The following is a 21,979-nucleotide window of genomic DNA, read 5'->3' as shown; positions in this document are numbered from 1 at the left end:
GGGTGCAGTGTGGAAGCATATTTTTACTTCACTGTCAACCAGCAACAAAGTCTGATGATACCGCCTTGGTATTATACTAAAATGTAGTTCAATTAGAGTTATTTACATTTTGCTTTTCTCTTGTTTGTGTGTTTGTTTTACATTAGACTAATCCTTCAATGTCATCATGTGAGGGGGGGGGTTAAGTATATTTTTGAGATTGTTATGCCTTTAGTGGATAGTACAGTTGAGAGATACAGGAAATGGGGAGGCAGAGAGAGGGGGAATGACATGCAGTAAAGGTCAGCCCGATGCGGGATTCGAACCGGGGCCGACTGCAGTGAGGACTGTAGCCTCTACATATGGGGTGAGCGTTTTTAAGGTAGAACCAAATACAGAGACCATGCGTTGGATCTGACGAGCTGTTATCGTGAGTAGATGAGTGTATACATTGCATCGTGCTGCAGCTTTGGATCTGTTAATGTCAGGATTTACTGACACAGCCACAGGGATGAAAGAGACAGAGTGTGTATGTGTGTGTATTGGAGAACGTGAGGAAAAAAGCAGCAGCGAGAGCAGTTTGTTGCCAAGAGTGAGTCACTTACACCAAATTAATTCAGCTCTTTGCAGTTACTGTGATTGTTAGATAAATCGATACTTGTTCATTAGCCTGGAGTAGCTTTGAAATGAAACATGCTTGGCTACGTGTAGGCCTATAATGGGCTAATGATGAGCCAAACTAGATATTGCAGACTTCACCTCGTCAGCAGACGGAAATGGAAAGAGACAGGTAGAGGAGTCTTAATGATAAATATCAAACGCCTCTTGGGTACAAGGTAATCACAGTATTTGATTACCTGTAAGTATATACCCCTGCTAAGTAAATCACTATGCCTATTCATAGATCATTTTCATATTTCTGTTTTTCTCTCTTTAAACTCACTGCCCTTTCTCTTGCTCAGTCTCTTTTCCAGCTCTCTGACTATCCTGAGGGTTGGCCCAGGTCACAGTGGCCTAGAGAGCATACCGAGGCAGGACTAGACTTGGGGTAAACCCAGAAGACAGAGTACTTGCTGAAGTAGCCTACGGCTGGGGTGGTTTTGCAACCACAAATAAGGACTAGGGCCACTTTCTAAATTTAAACGTTTAGACTGGCTGTATCCAGGAAGTGTAAGTGTAACTATGGTCAGCAGTTCTTGTTTATATTAATTTGGCACTGAGAATCTTGGAAATCCCGATCCTCAAGAGAATTTCCAGTCTGCCATTAGCACTGGGCCACATCTCCATGGCACCATGGTCTGCTGGCTCAGAGGGGGCTGGGGTCAGCTTTCATCTCCATCCGCCCAACAATCTGATAAGAGATGTCCAGTCAACAGCTACCACACTGCCACTCTGATTACACAGCAGACAAGAAAACATTCAGATAGGCTGCGTCGCTTCACCACAAGGACCTCTGGTCACAGTAAAGAGAGAGAAATGTGCATAATACAAATGAAAGGAAATCAGGATTTAATGATTGTTTATGAACGCTAGATTCCCCTCAGGGGCGCTCAGTGAAAGAGATAAGTGTCAGCAGTGATGGGCGAACTGAAAACAGGATGGAGGGAGAATATTGATCTGATACTTGACCTGCCCCAATAAAGACTGTGTACATGTATTTGCTGGCATTAGAAAAGAATATATAAAACAAACATGCAGTATGAAGGGAGCCATTCATAAGTGCACTAACACCTTTTACTGCACTGTAGAGGACAGGCTGTCAGTGTGTAATAGCCATGAGTAATATGAGCCATTGGACCTTCAACCATATAGCTGTTACAGTTGCAACCACTCAATAAACCAGCCTGGTCTTGGTAAAATCACCCTGGGACCTCTTAAGAAGTGGCAAAGCAGTTGAGACCAACATAGTGGTGTGTAATTCCAACCAAACCACACAGCCATAAACAGCCATATATTTCACTGGTCCGCAGCACTGCTAGGACAGATATATTGCCATCCCAGCACAGGTGTCATGCCTCAGGTAAAGTCCAACACAAAAAACTGCACAGATTCAATAATGTTAAGGTCCTGGACTAAAATGTTTCATCCTGGCTGACATGACAAAACCCTGCAGTTAGTAGAATAAGTAGAGTTAGAAATAGCCTGTGGACTGTTTATGTTTGTGTGGAGCCCCATCATCAATTGTAAAAGGACATGTCTTCTGAACTTGTGACGATTACTTTAGGTCACTGAGTTCAACTTAAGGCCCCATTACTCTCTTAAGAGGTCACAGGATGATTTCTTTCTACTAGTATTAGTTTTTTGTGAAATACTGTAACCCCCCCCCCCCCCCAAAAAAAAAAAAAAAAACTAATAAATAAATAAATAACCAGAAGGAAAAAACTGTGCAATTGGCAGATATGTATGTAATCTGTGGTGTTGGGTCACAAGTAGACAGAATTTGAGCATTGTTTAAATGGGTCGCTCGTAGGTCAAGTAAAAGTGACATCACCAGTCCTACCTAAAGAAAGCAGTTTCATGAACTAACCATGGTTGATTATGTAGGCAAAACAAGGTTCAGTATCACAACATCTCATGATTAGTCATGCGGACACAAGGAACAGCTAGTCAGTATGAAATCACCAAAACAGTTTCCAACTCGCTTCAAAACAAGAGAAATGAGATTGCTGGGTTCAGCAGCTGACTGTGTTGATCTTGTTTGGGGTTTCTACCATGACTGCTGTGCCTGTGCTGCTCTTTTATTTTTCTGACCCCGCCTGACTCCACCTTACATCTCTGTCTCATCGCTCAATATACTGAAGCTTGCCAGACTGAAAGAAAGCATGACAGAGGGTCCACTGGGCCAGCGGCCAGGTCTACGAACATCACATGGCATCCTTGACTCAGCTTTTAAAGAAATTAACTGGGAACTTCACAGAATTTGGACGGATTAATTGAACTCTCGTTGCTCGGAAACTACAGTCAAAATTTCTACTTTCAGCAGTGGAAATCTAGAAATCACATAAATCAAAAGAATCTAATGAAACTGAACAGTTACAGTAAATCTGACACGCTTCTTTGAGTTTTGCTGGTTGTTAAACTTGGGAAACTTTTCTCCAAGTCTGCCTCATTATCCACAGTGTCCCAGTGTTTCTGAACGTCTATTAGGCCGATGTCTCACTGGGACAAGAGCAGCTAGAACTGTTTTAGCTCCAAATCCCCCAAGCTGCCAGGTGGAACAAGGAATAGGTGAGGTCGAAAGACACGAGGGGACACATAAAGAGGGGAAAAACACGTGTCTCTTGGGAACAGAGTGAGAGTTAAATGAAGCCATGACTGCATGCCCCATGTACTGCCGAGATTTCCGAGCGACTGCAGCTACTGGTGGTGTTTAGCATGTTCATGTGGTTACCAGCTAGGTTACAAAGGACAGCAAAAAGAACAGAGAGAGGAAGCACAATTTAATTGGATATTGTGGTAGTGGGCTGAGAAATTAAAAGGAAGAAGAAAATATGACTTGAACTAAAGACTCTTGATGAGCTGGAGAGATCATTTAAAAAAATAAGAGGTGGGGTTGGGAGGTGAATGAGAGGAATAGAGCACAGACAGAAAAGCACATTGTTTGAGCTTGCCTGCCCTGTAGATAACCTCTCCTGATTTCCGTGCTATTTCTCCTTGCACATTTTATGATCAGAGCATCTCCGCTCTAATAAAGTTGACTTTGAGGCACAGAAAGCCACATCGCTTGCAGCCAGGAGTTTGTACGTCTTCTGTAAGAGCTGCCAAAGATTAAGCCAGTGTTTAATTTTGTATATACCTCATTGTTTGATATGTTTATTTTCACTGTGTTTATCACTGGAAACAAGCCTTTGAGACGGAGGGTTTGTGGTAGGTCTTGCGAAACATTCGTATGTGTGTTTGCACACGTTGGTGTTTACTGTCCAACGGACAGCATGTGCACATACATCATGTCATGTTGATTAAATGTTTGCAAAGTGGCTTTTGACCAGTTGCCTGTTCATGTGCTTAGTGTTAGTGCAGTGAATGACTGCTAAGCTCACAGTGTGTGTGAGAACAGCCTGGCCTTTCAGAACAAAACCTCCTGTTCAGAGTATTTCAACATGTCCAAGCCCTGCTCGTAAAGTTAGCTGGCTACAAGCATCTACTCAACCCCTCCCTTGCTCTCACTCACTACTGGCCTCACTTGTGACTTTAGGTCCTCCTCCTCTTCCAGTGGGGAGGAAGAGAAAGCTGGAATCCTTTATATTACTCAGAGTTATGATGAGCTGTATATACAGTGTATGTTTTCATCTTATGTAGACTTATATTACTTAATAAAACAGTCAAATTAGCAGCAGTAAATGTGTCATTGGCACACAATTTTCCATGAACTGTTACACAACACCAGCACTAGGATGTGAGTTATATCGTTGGAAGAAAGTGTAATGGGGAGCGACAGTTATTTTGTTAGAATACTGTTAGTAGCAAGTAAAAAGCAATTTCAAGGAACTGGGGGAGTAGAACCACCAACAAAGCACCAATATCTAACAATCATTGAAGCAATTTACAAAATGGAAAAAACTGACACGTAAATTGAGATTGCAAAAAGCACAACTGGACAAATTGGAGAATATTGACAAATTACAAAACTCAGACTGGTGACGTGCAAATGGACAAATGGACTATCTAAAAATTAGAAACTGTGGCCTGAATGATGGATGAATGTACTTCCCAAGCACTGTTTGCTCTACAGTATGTTTATGTTTTTTGTTCTGCACTATGTGAATGAAGATTTAAGTGGCACTATGAGCACTATGGTCTTAGCTTCAGTGAAAAGCATGTTGGCAATGTAGGAAGTATGAAAATACAGTCTTTTTCTTCTTGCCAAGCTCTTCTTTTGGTACTAAAATATCTGAATATATATTTGTCTTGTGAGTGGAAATCACAGAATGTTAAATCATAAAAAGAAGGGCTACGAAATTAAATAATTAAATGTGTATAGTGTAATAATATTTCTGTTTATTTTAGATGGGCCAGAGGTATCCATTCTCTTCAAATATGCACAGTAGACTTCAAGAGGGATCTATTTTAAAACTCTGTGGCAGCTGCTTTCTCCTTGACGTTAGCAGCAAGTTCACATTTTACACTGTGTTTCCCATACACAGTAACACGCGGTTATTAATGGAATTTGTGTCTGTAATGAAAAAATCGGCAGAGCAAGAACTAAACCTCCTTTAAAATCGCAACTTCTTGATTAGACTGCGTCACAGTGTGCATTGCAGGAAAAGTGGATAGACTTTTGCAGTGGAACAGACAAATAAACTATATGACCTGAAAGTGAAATTATCTTTGATGCTATAGTGTAGAGTGGTGAGGGCTCTGAAAAGGCAGCAAATAGTCCATAGAGTGGCTAAAAATCGCACAATTTCACAAAAAAAAGTGCCAAAGCCTCAATGATGACATCTTCAGATACTACAGCTGCCCTGAACCATTGTGTAGTAATCATAACCTTTCACTGTGAGTAACTCGGCGCTTGTTCAATCTCCTATACCCACGGCGGGTGGGAGGGTGTGGAGAGGCTTTATTAATCATGATGAACCAACAATTTGCTGTTTACCCTGACAGCAGTATCCACCAGCACTAATCCAATGCCCTCCTCAGCTGAAATAGTACCACCCACAGCCACAAAAATACACACACTCCAACATGAAAACAACCTCATCCCCTCTCAGTCATTAATCATTGCCCTCCCCACTTTGCTCTGATTCAGCCTGATGTTTCTTTCAGAGGAGTTATTCATCCAAATCAATTTCCATGTGGAAACGTGACTGCAAAAGAAGCAAACGGAAATATTTCCACCTCTAATAAATAGAAAAGGAGAGGAAGCTTTAGATCGCTTAATCAAAGAAGCATCAGTCAGTGATGCTGTGTGCTTTCCGAAGATAGTATCTCCAAGAGGGAAACACACAAAGAAAACACTTTATTTGAAAGAGGCAGGATGATGGAAATTGTATCATGTCTTCTATCGCATATCAGTCAATTAAATGTTAATGTGACTGAATACTTTTTGACAGACTCATACATAGATGGACAGTGGTCAGGTATCAGGCAGTTTTCATTTTGAGGATTTCCCTTCAGTGTAATTGACTGTTTATATGGTACATCCTACTGCACGAAGGAGATGTGTGTGCTTCTCAGGCATAATTTGATGTGTTTCCTACTGACCTGGGAGGCAGAGAGCACAGCATGTCTCCTATATCACTGTATAATGTCAGGGAAACATGCAGAGTTGTAATGTTTAGTCCTCATATGCTGCCCGTGGAAAGTAATATTTGGATCTACAAGACTGATTTTCATTGTTCCAGAAAGTATCCCCCATTGCATTGTATATGTCTGTATTATTCAGTGTTATCCTATTGATACATTCCTCGTGATGCATTGAGCTTTTGAGCTACTAAAGGTTGATTTATTGATCCTGATTACTAAAGCAAAGATCCAGATAGACTGTGTATTCACTCAGAAAATCTTGGCACAAAATGTCAGGCACACCATGTAGCCTTGATGCGCTTTCCCACAATCCTGCCGTGAATTTTGAAACAAATCAAAAAATATCAACAAAACTGCCTTTTAATCATCTCAGAGATTATGTGCAACCGTTTATCTCACTGGCAGATACAACTGGATAATCTTCTTACCCACTGGGATCCTGGCAGATATCTCTGCAGAGAGTTTGCTGAACCAATGCAATTAAGCAATTAGACAAATTACAATCCCAACAAGACTACTGAATCGACAGTGTGTTTATTTCATGGTGTGTATGGGTCACACTGTGAGTCTCCAGCAATCATTGTAGGTTTGGAGGTTTAAAATAAATTTTGCTGTTGAATAAAAAAAGGAATCAGTCTAGTTTCAAGCTGTTTGTTGTACTGACTGTTTTAAAGGGAGGTTCAAGGGGAGTTCAGAGTGCTCCGATGAGTGTCGCATAACAAAAAGAGATTGAAAACAAAGATCATCCCAACCTGTGGTTAAAGAGAAACACACATGTAGTGTATACACAAAACACATCTATCTAATTGAATCCCTGGTGAGTGTTGTGAGCTCAACTGGTGTTCAGTCTGCAATTGAGCAAAGATGAAAGACCAATCAGAATCTACTTCACCAGGGGCCAGCTCTCCCACTCTGACTGTTTCTAACCTCGTGTAAACCCCTCATCAAATGTTTACACATCCTTGAAATGATGTTATTAATGCTATGGCACAGCTTTGCTTACAGCACATACTGTAGACCAGTGCACTGTAGGGGCATGTTTAAGCGTGCACCCTGGACGCACACATGCCTTCTGTTGTCTCCCTGTGCACCTTGAAAGATGAATATTGAATATCTGTTCTCTGCCTCACAGCCCCACAGGCATTCCTGCGGGCCTTCAAAAGATCAAGACAGTTCAGTTTGGGGTCAGCATCGGGGAGTGGAGGTCACTTGCAGTCTGTGCTCCAGGCAGAGGGAATGACAGAACAGACAAAGCTGCCTTCAGGAGAGTGCATCAATTGGGCATTCACAGGGGAATGAGTCAGTTCAGTAGAAAATAGCCGGAGAGCCATGAGTCAGAAGCCATACATGTGTAGGTAGTCATTTTGAATGTTTGTTGAGGTTGAACGTTTGAGACCACCGGAGGAGAGCTCTCCATTTATTAACCACACGAGAGGGTGATATCATTTAGGTGCTGAGCTTTTTCGCTTTTCTTGTACCGTTTTCTGCTCTACCTTCACAGTCACACTGTAATCCTTTAGGACATAGGGCTGTAGTGAGAATCATTTTGAAACAGGGGCATGCCCACTGGCAGGAAGTTTATCATGACATCTGATGTCTGCATTAGTTCTCTGTCTAGCAGGTAATCATCCCTGGGATGTCCTGCTGTGTCAGTTGTCACACCCCTTACGTCATATTAAACCTAGACCGCAGTGAAGTGTTCCAGGTCTAACACGGCCTGCCAAACTCACCCTGACACTTCCCTTTCATTAGCATCCCATCTGACGAGCTCTTTTCCACGCCAGTGCTGTTATCCCAAGCCAAGGCTGGAGACAGACACACACATGCTTCCGAACACACTGGCCCCCACTTTCAACCACTGCTTAGGGAGCTGTTTGATTCTTCAATTAATCATTTATGTCATAGGGGGGAAGTTGAAAGCCCAAAAGCAATCGATTGTTTCCATCTTGACAAGAGACGATTCAAAGCCGCCGGCCATTAAGAATTCACTGGTTGTCAAAGCAGACAGTGGTTTGTGTGTGTGTGTGTGTGTGTGTGTTTGGATGGTGGGGGTCCACTTTGCAAATACAGTAAATAGAAACAAGCAATGAAAGCAGGAGGAGGGGATAAAACAAGAAGGAGATGTGGAGTAATGTGCAGCAGCAGAGGGTTAAGTGAGAAATTTTTGCATTTTTATGGGCGTGATGTGTAAAGCGCTGTTTCAGCAAGCCGAAGGGGCACAGACCTCAAGACATTGCTTACATCACAGAGATTCTCAGGTTCAGCACTTTTATGATTGCCTCCGCTCATATCCACATGAATACATGCAGGTGTGTGCATACACAACAGCACCGCAGATCCACGCACGTGCCCATCCATCGCATCACATATAAACACACTCACTTACACAGTCCATAATCATTTCATCAACCTCGCGCTGCCTATGGAAGCATCCGTTGATTCGATGCCTGTGGTAGATGTTATTCTTCTCTTTTACTGTTGAATCCCCCCACGCATTGAAGATTAGCATCCACAATGCTCAAATTAATTTGGATAACAGTGTAATGGCTGTGGGAGAAAAAACTAAATATGTGGAAGCTGTCAGTTTAACAATGTATCTACAGTAAATATCTAACCTTGGCCAACGTAAGTAAGAACAGTAGGGCAGCAGATGTACTGTACTACACCTTTGGTGCCATGGTTACTGTAATAGGTCTCTGGTAAGGCTTGTGGAATCAGCATGATGTGGTTATATTAAGGAAAAGATTATTGTTTAGGTATTGTTTCCTCCAGACATGGACATGGATTATTTCTCTCTATATACTACATCACCTGACTTCCTCCTTCCGCCTAACAATAAAGCCTCACTATGGGTAATAAGCTGTTTGCCCAGCACTGCGGGGTCATTTCCTCCGAGTAGGACAGTCTCTGATCAGTGGAACAACATCACAATTCAAGAGGCAGATGAAAATTTCCTTTGCAGGTTGTAGTGTTTAACCTTAGGGACAGGCTGAGGAGACTCAATATCCAGAATGAAGAGGGGAATGACTGAGTGTGCATGTGCATAATAAGTATGAGAAATAGAGTTGAGAGTGGGTGAGTGAGTTTTAATATTAACAGTCTCCCAGATATTAATGCATTTTAAAGCACAGACACTTTCACACCGCAACAGGGTAAATTTATGAGCTTTTCATTTGCAGAAACTAATCACTATTCTACCAGTTTTGAGTTGTCATTGTTATTGTACTGGTTGCTGTAATTGGTGACTTTGGCTGTACGTTGTAAACAAATGAGATATTGGTCATTTAGTTATTGTATGTAATGAATTGGGTTAATTAGGTTCAGTGTAATGACTCATTTCCAGTTGCCCACAAGCCGGTGTGTTTTATTAGCAACAGTTAATAAATGGCGTTACCTTTTCAGTGACCTTTAACAGAGAGAAAAGTAGAATAAATAATATTCAGCACATATAGGTGAAGGCTAAATAAATAAAGCTAGAGTACTGTGGATTACATTATTAAAGGCCTGCTTTAAAAAAACAAATAACGATGTAGTCCAGCTCGTTGTATAAAGATTAATGCTATCATAATAATACAATGTTCAGTAAATCCCTCGTGGATGCTGAGCTGTGGTGTGCTGAATCATGATAGGTATTATTTATCAGCCAAAACAACGACAGCTATGTTTTAATTTTAAACAGTTACAGTACTTCCCTTCCAAATCAGGCACACTGCTAGAAATGTTAACCTCCCTGACATCAGCTCAACAACAGCTCTGACAAAATCAACAGCTATAATCCCTGCCAGGCCCAAGGAGCATGCCAGGGATTAAGGGTCCAGCTCACCATGTGTCTCAGTTTCATTTTTACCACGCTGTGCCCAGTCATATTTTCATTTGAAATATTTTCAGTCACAGAAGACCATAATAGCAGCATCCTGTGATGTTTGAGCACATTCGATTCATTCAAGGCATTGCTGACACAAAACACATTGCAGTGTTGAGTTTTTAATGTGTTTGTGCAACATGCTCTATGTTTCGTCTCTGACGGATGACATACTAATGGTTTTCAGCTCATGTTGAAGAAGCACTGCGGTGTAGGCAGAGGACTTCAAAATATCAGTGGACAGCACTGTCCTTAGTTTAGTTTAGTTTATTTGACAGTAAAATACAATGAAGTCTAACACTTATTTCCATTGTGGTTTTTTTGATGAACCATAATTACACATGGTTACATACAACAAGAAAAGATCAACAATGAACAAACTCACAATAACAAATACCTACAGTTACAGTAGCAAGCACAACAGCAAAATTGCACCAGAATATCTTGTGTTTCTTTTGTGTTGTATATATATATATATATATATATATATATATATATATATATTTTTTTTTTTTTTTTTTTATTTTTTTTTAAATACCATAATATCTCTTTCCTTTCCTCACAGCTATTCTGGCAGAGTTGTAGGAAACGGTCTACACGCCCAGAGGCAGAACCCAGAGGTCAAAGTTCGCAGTGCAGACCCTTCGCTGGCTGAGGTCAAGGAGAGGTTGGATCTTTTTAACCAGGTATGATAAATGTACTTATACATGATGTGTATAAACACATTCTGACATTCTGTATAAGTGTGTATGTGCTGTCTGTGTTTTAGCATTTTCAAAACTACAGTAATTGGCATCAGGGTGCCAGTGACTCATCTGTTGATTCTTGCATATGTCACACATAATATGTGGGACTCCACTGAGTGGCAGGGGGGTCACAGCAATTACTGTTCATGTCAAAACAAGGAGACCTCATTGTTTAGCTGACTGTCTGTTGACAGTTACGTTGTTTAGAAGAAGAATTTATAAAGAAAATAACTTGTATTAAAAAAAACCGGAGCTGAATATAGTTTTCAGGGTTATATCTTGTTTTGCAGAACAGCCTTTCCCAGTATTTCAATGTCAGTGTACTGAAACGGGTCAAAAGTCACTATCAACTAAAGTATTATGTAACAACAGCAAAATCTTAAATTATGGAGCTTTTGTCTAATTAGTGCTCCTTGAACAACAGAACACAAAGTCATGAGAGATGCTGAAATGTCCTTGCTGTTTCTTTAGACCCAAAGTCTTGTTTTGAGAGCAGAGGCAGATATCAAAGATAAATGAAAAGGACAGAAGGTGAAAGGGAGACAGTGACAAAAAAGTGAATTACTGTGGAAAAAAAAATAAGAAAAAGAAAGATGAGAGGCGGGAGCAAAAGGTCAGGAATGAGTGACAGATAGGCCGAGATGACACAAGCAGCTTCAAAGTGACACTGTTTGTCATGTAGATGGGGTTTAGGGCTGAAAGGGACCAAGAAGAAAAGGGCCATTTCACACAGTCCCTAGAGGCCATTTGAGGAGACAAACGGAGCAGGATTCGGTTCCCCTCTGCCTGCCTGCCCTTTTGTTGCCCTGAAAATTATGCCCACAGACAGTACACCAGCCATCTCTCACTTTCTATCTCTAAATCCCTCTTTCTTTCTTCAGTTTTGACCCTTTTGGTACCTATTTGATTTCTGATGTTTCTAATACATCTTAAGATCTACTCCTGTCTGCCCTTATTCTTCTCTGTCTTTGTCTTTCTCTCTTTTAAAGCACCTCTATATCAGCTCTTAATCCATTGTATATCATGGTAGTTCTTTATCCTCACTTGCAACCATCACCTTATACGCCTCTACTTCTTCTTTCTTTTTCTTCTCTCTCTCTCTTTCCCCATACATTGTTATTTTTGCCTTCCCGACTCACGTGTATCTTGAATCTCACATATATGTCTCAGCCAACCTGTGTCAGCCAACCTGTCTGCCACTGACAGCTCAAGATCATTTCTGTCAGACCACAACATCCAATTATACATGGTATCTGTCAAGTACCCTGTTGTCATGGTAACTATGCAGAGTTGAGCGGGTGTCTTGTTGACATTTACAGGGTTGAAAACGCCTACCTTCAATCTAGACCAGGTGGCGGAGCGTGGCTGAGCTTTGTGGCGGTGCCAAATGAGAGAAAAGTATCACCAAGTGTTAAACGGTTTGACGCGGCAGGTTCTTTGATGTCTGATGAGTTGAACACATCCACGAGTATGGACATACGTTTTTTGAGTTGCGCCTACGCTATAAAGTTGCACAGTTGCTGTATTTTTACTAAACTGTTAAATATTAGTGATAAAACAATTTTGTCCCATTCTGTATCCAAACATTTAAACTTCTGACACTCACCTGTGACAGCCAGGAACCCTAGGTACCATCCAAACTGAGATCAAAGTGGTTTTGTTTAAAATGCCATCCTCTGCCAGCCGTCGTAATAGGCTAATACCATTTCACGCTCAAGCGGCTTTGGACAGGCTTAAAGGCACACTCCTTAATTTTCCTCCAGCAGTGCATAGCATCTCCCAAATCACCAAATTTCCTGCCACCTCACTCTTGAAGTGTGACACTTTTACTAATAGGGGAAGTTTGCAGGTCTTAAAATCAAAATGCCGTTTTCCCTCTCTCTGCAGTTACGGTAATTGTTCTTCAAACATTAATGAAATTGAATCCTTGTTTGAAAAGAGACAACTATTCTAGTTTCTGAACAAACAAGGTCATCACCTGCTCCTCTTTATCCAGAGCCCTCATACGTTTGGAGACACAGCCATTAAATCTGAATCTTCCAGGTGGGCAAGTCAAGCTCACAAAATAAATGTATCTGCAGATTGATTTTGGCAAGCCCATCTGGATCCTTTTCCAAATCGCAAACTTTACAGGACACCCTTGCTGCCTTTTAGGCTGTAAAGGTAATTGCAGTTCAATCAGGGGGGAGTTGTTTACAGATATAAAAAAAACTGTAAATCCATACAAGTTTGATTTATTTCCTTAGTTGACATTGACAAAGCTCAGACTTATAACTGAATCAGCAATATAACCTGAGATGAGATTACAATCATTACTGATGATAAGAAGGCCAGTGCACTACAAGTCTGGACTGGACTGATGGATGAATGATCAGCATTCATTGTGTGGATCCTGATGTGGATGAGAGAAGCAGGTACTATAACTTTAAATATATATAGCCGTTGAGGTAACAGCAAAGTGTTTGGCATTGATCAGCAACACCTACAGTACTGTATCTGCACCCCGCCTTAAATACTGATTAGATCTTTAAATATAAATAAATAATTGCCTATATGGGCTTTTGTGATCTGCCAGGCCCACATTGAGGAAAAACAAACCTGACCTTAACAGTGAGAAAAATCTTAACAGAAAGCAGCGTTGTTGATCTTGTGCTTAGACGGCTCCCACATAGATACTGTACAATCAAACTAATGTCAGTGCAGTGGTTAATTTTTGCTCTTTAGGTCTGTACTTTCCTGTCTTTAGAATAACAACTTTGAGTCTCAGACTCTCAAAGTGAGGGCATTTTTAAGAAGCCAAATAATTTATATCAGTCTTTACGACATCAAAGAACTCTTTTGAGGTAAGATTTGAATTTTGTGTCAGTGTTAGAAATACAATTAGGCCTCTTGTGTGTTTGTCTTCTTTCATCCTTGGAGCTGGTTTGACTTATGCTCAGTGGGGGAAAATACAGTGGACTGATTTTAAAATTCACACATATATTCTCTTTATTTGACTTAAAAGGTATTGCAGGTATTTCAACGAATCCCTAATCTGAGCTTCTCCATATTTGAATAACCTTTATTCCTCCATTTCCGGGATTAGTGAGGTTGAGACGTGTATATTTTTACCTGCTGGAGAGTAGTTAGGTCCACAGGACTGTGGCACTAAGAGGATTGAGGAAACGGCTGCTGATGTATCACAGGCTCTGACCTCTCATCTACCCATGGCATTCTGCTCTTAAAGCACTCAGAGCTCTGCAAACACAACGTGCATGTGTGTGTACGGGCGCACACTAGATTGCACATGCACTTAGAAGAGCATCTGCTGGATTCACAGACAACCTATGACAGACAGGCTTGCAAGGTGAGAGAGGGATTATACACACAATCATAGCAAAATATCTCGAGTTAAATGAAGTTTGTAAAAGCTGTAAATAACACACAAACACACGTAGGACAAACCTAATCTCTTGACCTCTTATAAAATGGTCCATTAAGTGAGCAGGCCTGTGTGTCTCTACTGACGATCCTCTTTCTTGCTCTGTTTCCCTCTGCCTGTAAATATTGCGAATGTGGACAATAAATGTTTCAAAGTGGATTTTTGATCCGCGGCCATCGGTCCAGCTGTTTTTGGGTGGGGATCTTTCTACAGTGGTCTATCTGTTTCCATGTGAATATTAAAGCCAGATCACTTGTCAGTATTTCAATTTGCACTTAAGCAAATACAAAGTCAGTAGTAACATGTCATGCAGGGGCAAAACACCCAGACGCTCATTCTTACCCTTTTTGAACCCCAATTTCTGTCAATATTTTTCTCCCAGACACACACACGGGTTCAGACAGCATCATTAGAAATGCTGTGGTGGACAGGGAGTTGTAAAGACTCTAACATAAAACTTCAGTACAGAGAGGCCAGTTGTAAGTGTCTACTGCTTTGCTCTCTGGTTTGGCCTGTGGCCGAGCCAGGTACCACATCACAGAGAGCTTACTTATGTTTCACACAGGCACACACACACACACACACACACACACACACACACACACACACACACACACACACACACACACACACACACACACACACACACACATCCCCACTGTGAATCCTTTAGATCCTTGAATCTATCAACCAGTGCAGGGACCCAGTGTTACTCTGTGCTCTTGTTTTTGAGGACTTGAAATAAACAAAATAAAATGTTTTATGTTAACTCGTAAAGAACATACGAGTTGTATGAGTAACCCATAGTTGCTTTTGTGACTTCACTTCGCCTTCACTGTATATGTTTCTCTAAAGTTTTAGCAGTGCCTGCAGCAGTCAGACAGGGTTTGAGCTTTAAAGAGTTAGTGGAGTCCAGGGATGAAGAAAGAGCTCGGGCTGAGCTGGCAGCCTGTCACAGGGAGGGGACAGATTCTTTCCACTTGAAGAAGATGATGGAGCTGGCCTTCACAGGAGCTCTGCTGCTCTTTGCTGCTGCTGCTGTGGCAACGATACAGCAACAAGTCTCACAGCACAGGGCTCTCTGTAGTTTGGCAACCAACCTTCATGAACCCAGACTTTAAGCAGAACAGTTTTTACCGTCACAATTAGATGAAAAGCTCATAAAAATCCAGTGAACTGTGAATGTTTTTCCACACTGGGTCATATTCACTTTCCTTGTGGGTTTCAGTTCCATGAAGACAGTGATTCCTGTCATGTGGAGAAAATATGTGACCTGTTTGTGTTGCTGGCACATGGTTAAGAAAATCCCCTTTTCCTTCTGATATCGTGTGCATTCGTAAAACCAAGTCAAAACACCATGTTCAAAGGTTATCTGCAACAGGGATTACAGGCTCCTCTGGGTTCAAGTATTTTGTAAACTGTATTGATGGATGGTTGTTTCTGTTTTGTTTTTTTCCTCACTGAATGTATTCCATTCAGGATAATGGGTAAAAATGGTTTTCATTATAGGGTTGGAAAGGCGTGGGCAATATGGCCAAAAGATCGTATCACACTTTGGCATTAGTCACAATCCACAATCTGAATCAAGAGTCTCACCATAGATTTAGCTGTACTAGTTGTGCATATGGCTGCCTGGACACAAAGTCTGTCATGTCAATTCAAAGACCCAACTCATAAATCCCTGCGTCCTGTATCCTGTCAAGTATTTGTGATTGGTCTCCTCCCTCTGCTTTGACACTTCCTGCGGATGTTTTTCAGCCTGTTGATGTTCTTTTCGCATGATGTCTCACATGAACTCAGATTGATTCGTTTCAGTTTGGTTCAGTTGAAATCTTGAGTAAGATGAATACAAGCAATGGCCACTTGATACTGACTGCAAAAGTGAGTCAATCCACACAGACTCGCATGTTAAATGCCCAGCCTCACAGCGGAAATAAACATGTCGACAGCCTGGAAGAAAATCAGCCATGTCTGAATTTCATTAAGGATTATGTTATGAGTAATTGTAGGTGTGCTAGTGTGAGTGACAGCTTGGTGAGCCTGTCCTTGCCAAAAACCGACATGTCTTGACTTCACATGCCTAATGCAAGCAGTTAGGCACTTCCAAAATGGCGGCGGTGGAGTAGCTCACTCTGCCCTTCAAAAGTGCTCTTCAGAAAACTAGGTACATCTGTCTTTACTTACAGTTTACTGTATGAATAAATATAATTTATGCTTGTACAGAGGTGCTTCATCCAATGTACGAAAGCAATATGGTAAGGGTCTTCCCTCAGCAGGTGTACAGTAGCAAAAGCTAATAGGCTAATTAATGAGCTGTATATTGGGCAGGGCAGTTAACCAAAACAAGTTATCAAAACTAATTTAATTAATAAATCCAATAAAAGTCTTAACCAAATTTAGTCCTCCTCTTGTTGCTCACTTCTGTTAATGCTTTTCCCCTGTCCATTCATTCATGGACTGTCTATTTAGGAAAACAAAAAACAAACTTGTGTCCAGTCAGGTGCCATTTCGATTTGCGTTAACTCAAAGCAAAGCTGGTGATGAAGATGCTAATGAAGTAGCTTAGCTGTGTTATTGCACAAAGTTGTAGGTCAGCTGTGTTGTTGTATTGTATGTTACAAATACAGTGTGAGGGCAGACAGTCTGGATCTTAGCTCTCTTGATTACGAACCAGGTTACATATTGATGAAATAACAAGCTAATGAGAAAACGTATACCAATAAATTACCTAATTCATTAACGGAGTTGCTTTCACGGCAGTACCTTCATTTGGACTTTGTTGTCTAGTCGGGACACACACACACACATGATATTATCTCAGCTGCCATATCTGGAAAGTGGTTGTACCTACCCATTTTATAAAAAGTAGGATTAAGCGGAACATTATGTAGTCTTTCTTGCTTAAAATTGAGATCAGATTTAATTTATTCATAGATCTTTTCTCTTTTTTTTAACCCAGTCGAGTTTTGGATAGATTGGTTGTCAAAGAAAAAGTAGGACATCATCTTATTTCTTTTGTTCTGTCTCACATGATTCATATTAGAGTTGATGTAGAACCAGCACTCATTAATGTAGTGTGTAGGCCAGAGATGACCATAATGATGGACATTTGCGGTGAGTAACCAGGAGTGGTCAAATATCAGGGGGCCTCTTCAAATCTTTTGTGCTGCTGCTGCCTTATAAGGGCTTCTGAGACCCAGTTTGAAGTCTAAAAGGCTTCTGTCTCCCAGAATCACAGCGGCAGCCTTCAGTGTCTGTTGATCCTGACATTTCTCACAACTGACTTCTCATCAGCGAGGTAGCTGCTGGAACATGCTCTCTGAAAACTGCTGATGCCACTCAAACTGTCATCCATTTTCGAACAACGTCTCCATCATCTGGCTGAGAAAAACCAAAGTTCATTCACACGTACATAGTTTCTCACACACACACACAATCTCTCTCAGTCAGCGCCTGACAGGAGCAGGGTGTGACAGCCCAACGCCACGGTGTGTTGTTGTGATTGACTCATGAGGGTTACATGAGGTCACGACCAATAAAGTGTCACTAACGGTTAGCAACAGAATCAGCTTGTGCTAACTTGCAGCGCAGGGGTGTGTGACTCTGCTATTGTTTTAGACAAGGTTCTTACCATTACTCAGACTTCATGGGAAATTTACTCATTCCTTTTCAAAAACATGACTGTTTTCTGTTTTCGTCTTTCATGCTGATTTCACGAGGAGGGGCTGAAATGGTTAGTTTCTGTTGCAGAAAACACCACCATGTGGCCACTGTTGGCTCATAGCTTAGGAGACATGGATGCAGAATTCCCCTGTATCTCACGGTTCAAGTGATCTCTTCCAGCAGGATCATTTCCTCCTAAATAAATAGTCAATCATTTTCTCTATTGTTTTCTATTCTGCTTTTCCATGCTCCTCCTATGACGTCCAGCTGGGGTATTACACTTGCAAACAAGCTTTGATAATCACTGTGCAGAAGAAGTTACCTTCGTTTTTACAATATGCATGATTGTCTATCACAATTGATGCATTGATGCAGATCCAGACACAGAAATATAAAACATTTTTATCATTTATCAAAACATATTCAAGGTTTGCCTGGCTTTGGCAGAGGGGCGTGTGGTCTGCAAGCAAAAAAAAAATCCCCCCCTTTATATTCAGATATGTTGTCCAGAAAGATGGCAGCTGTATTTTTATGGTCAGTGATCTGATAATTGAACTCCATCTTTTTGTTCTCCATAGTGTCATATAGATTTCACAATAAAAAGTCAACAAAGCAAAATATCTAGTTGTCAGTTTTGGATAAAGGGTTTGTGTTGGCCATGTCTTCGACCACAGAGATCAGGGCAACAGCAGAGAAATACTTGGCTCCCTGTTTTGTTATGCCTTTGATTTAAAAAATCATTTTGGAATCAATTTCATTTTCCATGTTGTGGATGGCAATGACAGACTTTTACTGAAGTCCAGACTCTGACAGCTATTCTTGCTATCCAGTCCACAAATGGCTCATTCTGCCAGTCAGAGGCACTGCATTAATTAAGAACCGTCTGGTAACTGGTTAGCCATAACAGACGCAATTAATCCATGCAAACAATACATCGTATCTCTTCCAGAATCAGCATTTGGATGGCTGAGCAGTGCAGATATCTACAGTTACTTTTGTTTGCAGTCTGTCGCTCTTTCTAGAAGACTTTTCGCTCTCTCTTTCTCCCTGTCACACTCATACTTTGGAAAGGTGCTTATTTTTTTCTCCTTTGGCTGCCTTTTTTTGGTCATGCAGTCTGAGATGTAGAGAGAATTGCAGCCATTTCCTCTGAAACCATGGACACACACATACACACACTCTCTCTCTCTCTCTCTCTCTCTCTCTCTCTCTCTCTCTCTCACTCTCTCTCTCTCTCTCTCACTCACACACACTTTTTCTGCCTCTCAGCTGATGTTTGTTTATACACAAAAGCATTATGAGCCTTTACAGTACGTGAGAGAATGGAGAGAATTTTAATTTAAAAGCCAAGAGGGCTGCTGCAGACTTTTAGAGATTACCACTGTCACTTTTTCCCTTTGCCTCCTCCAGCTTTTCCTCTCGTCTCCTTTTCTCTGTCCACATATGCAGTTTTACCACCGCTGCCCTCAATGAGCCGATACTGTTTCAAATTGTCAGGGAAGAAAAAGAGCACATGTCTCCATGTGGGCATGCAAAAAAGGTTATGACTTATGATCCTGGTGCTCCAGTTCGACAATGCTATCCCACATATTACACGTGCACCGCCGTGTGCACGGACACACACACACATTTACGCCAATAGTGCAATAGCTGCAGTATTCATATCCCATCCCTAATGACCACATTTCACATTTTTATATTTCATAATCAGATTTTCTATTTCCACATAAAACTGGAATGTGTATCCACAGTTCCCTCCTGGTTAACTTGCACACACACACTCTTTCAGCCTATTTCCACCAGACTTCTTCAGGGTGATCGGTTACTCCTGGCAGAACAGATTTTAATGTGACAAGAATGCAGTCAAATACATGCAGGAATTCAGCTCTTGATGCTCTCAAACCTGCCAAATCAGCCTCGACTGAGGAATGCTTTTGATAAAGAAAGAGAGAGGAGAATGAGTTGGCAGGCTGAGAGGAGAACTAGAAAATATTTCATGATTTGGGATTTTATTCAAAGACTGGGGAATAAACGATTTTTCTTCGGATGCCAAGGTAATTTCAAGGTAATCTTAAAGAGGACTGGCATCTTGTTTTTTTTTGTTTTTTATAGTTGTTTTTTTTCCCAACTCCTCCACCCTCAGCCCCATCACCTGCTTACACAGCTACCGGCTCAGTCCTCCTGTCTGAACACTTAAGTACATTATGACTGACTTTTTTCTTCTTCTTTCCTCTCCCACCTCCACTCTCTACTTTTACTTCCCCTTTCTCTTTTGTCTTTCTCTCTTCACTCTGTCATCGTCTTCGTGTTTTATTTGGCCCGAGCAGTTGGAACTCTTATCTAGATGTTGATCTGTAAAGGCAACACTTTCACTGATTCGCACTGCACTCATTTGTTCTGACCCAGTTGTCATATTGTTAATGAACACAGTGTACTAAATCTACAACACTGACAATTTATCAGTCAGAGGTACAGTATTCACAGTAGCCCACAATGATATGCAATCACAAGAGTATAAGGAACATATCATTACATAAGTTTACCTGTGATTTTAGTATGGTAACTTCAGACCAGTCTTATGAAACCTAAGAAAATAGATATTTGACTAACTTTTGCATAGCATTGAATTTTCAAAATATTCTGTTCTTTTTTTTTTACTTGCATTACGTTCTCACTACCCAAAGGCTGCTGGGAAACGATATTTAATCCAACCACAGAGGATATTCATTATCGTTTTAAATGTCAGAAGGAGAAGGTAGAGTAGACCAAAAACATTTATACCTGTAGCAGTAAAGTCACAGCAATTCTCTGCTTAGCACATCACATTCAGTTAGCACCTCACCCCCGCTGCCATTGAAATGTTCTGCCCACTTGCTTGCATTCTCCATATGTTCCAGTGTGACAGATCAGGAGGACAAGCCTTTGAAAGGTTGTTGTCGTCGTTGTTTTTGGATGGCATGAATAGACCACACTTTTTTTTAATTCAATTCAATTCCATTCAATTTTTCTACGCTTGTTGTTTGAGTCAGTTTTTTTTTTTTTTTATCTTTTGTTTTGTTTGTACTTGAAATAAACATATGTGGCTTGGCAGTGATGTGTGTGGACTGTCCTCTAATGTGATGACTGCCTCAAGTCTAAAGAAGATGGAATGCTGGAGGAAAAAAAAATCCAATTTGAGGAACTGCTTAAGACTCTCATTGAAACCCAGAGCCGTTCCTTAGTACAGCAACAGTCTTTTTCTATGAGAAAGCAGATAAGGGGAGAGAGACGATTCACCACATATAATGCATTCAACAGTCTTTAAGAAATCGTATTGGAATATTGTATATCTTTCTTTATTTAGTGCCAAGGACAAATTAGAAATTTGCTTCTTCATTTTGTTGTTGAAATGCCACATTTCCGTTCCAGCTTTCCGTTCTATGCGCGTTACCTCTGAAATAACCACAGTGGAGATGACATTTCAACAGAAAGGCATAACTGAAATTTCTGGCAGTCTTGCCACCCTGACTTAGTCACAGCAAACCAAAAAACTCCGCTGGACAGCAGCCAACTACCAATTCTACAACGACCCGGCTGTGGTTTCCACAGCGACGGCGCCTTAATTGATTCCTTCTCTAATTAACATGCTTTAAGGACAGCTGGGCCAAGCGGCATTGTGTTAAACGTCCCCTGAACAGCACGGTTATTAGCTTAATACCCAACTGGTTATCTGGATGGTGTTGGTACACAGCATTCGGCTGTTCAGCAGAGCGTTTGCTTGTGAATTCGTGGAATGTGCATTGAATTTATTTTGTTGCTCTGCATAGTAAACAAAAACAAAAAAAAGCTTAATGTGTTTATCATGGTTGCTGTCCAGAACCAAGGAAGATGTTCTCTCCCTTCCTGTCTATCTTCCACCATCACTTATCTCCCCTTTGCAGGCTTCTGTTAAAATATCTGTATTAAAGCAGTGGATAGATACTTAAACTCAATCTTACTTTGTGTACACAAATCAAACCATTACCACCTAAGAATTACAGGTGTTAAAAGTAGGGAAGGGTTGTTTTTTTAATGAGCCATGAG

General features: G+C 41.0%; 1 protein-coding gene across 1 annotated transcript in view; it reads left to right on the top strand.

The window, feature by feature from the left end:
• Nucleotides 1-21,979, top strand: part of gpc5c (glypican 5c) — a 98,141-nt gene that overhangs the window by 54,562 nt on the left and 21,600 nt on the right. Inside the window, exon 7 of the mRNA XM_083992184.1 lies at nt 10,653-10,773. Coding sequence (XP_083848310.1) covers nt 10,653-10,773 — 121 coding nt within the window. The remainder of the gene's footprint in view (nt 1-10,652; nt 10,774-21,979) is intronic.

The sequence above is a fragment of the Trachurus trachurus genome (genome assembly GCF_905171665.1).
Source record: "Trachurus trachurus genome assembly, chromosome: 17".
Taxonomy (NCBI): domain Eukaryota; kingdom Metazoa; phylum Chordata; class Actinopteri; order Carangiformes; family Carangidae; genus Trachurus; species Trachurus trachurus.
The sequence above is the reverse complement of the archived record's forward strand: the minus strand, read 5'-3'. Positions and strand labels throughout refer to the sequence as shown.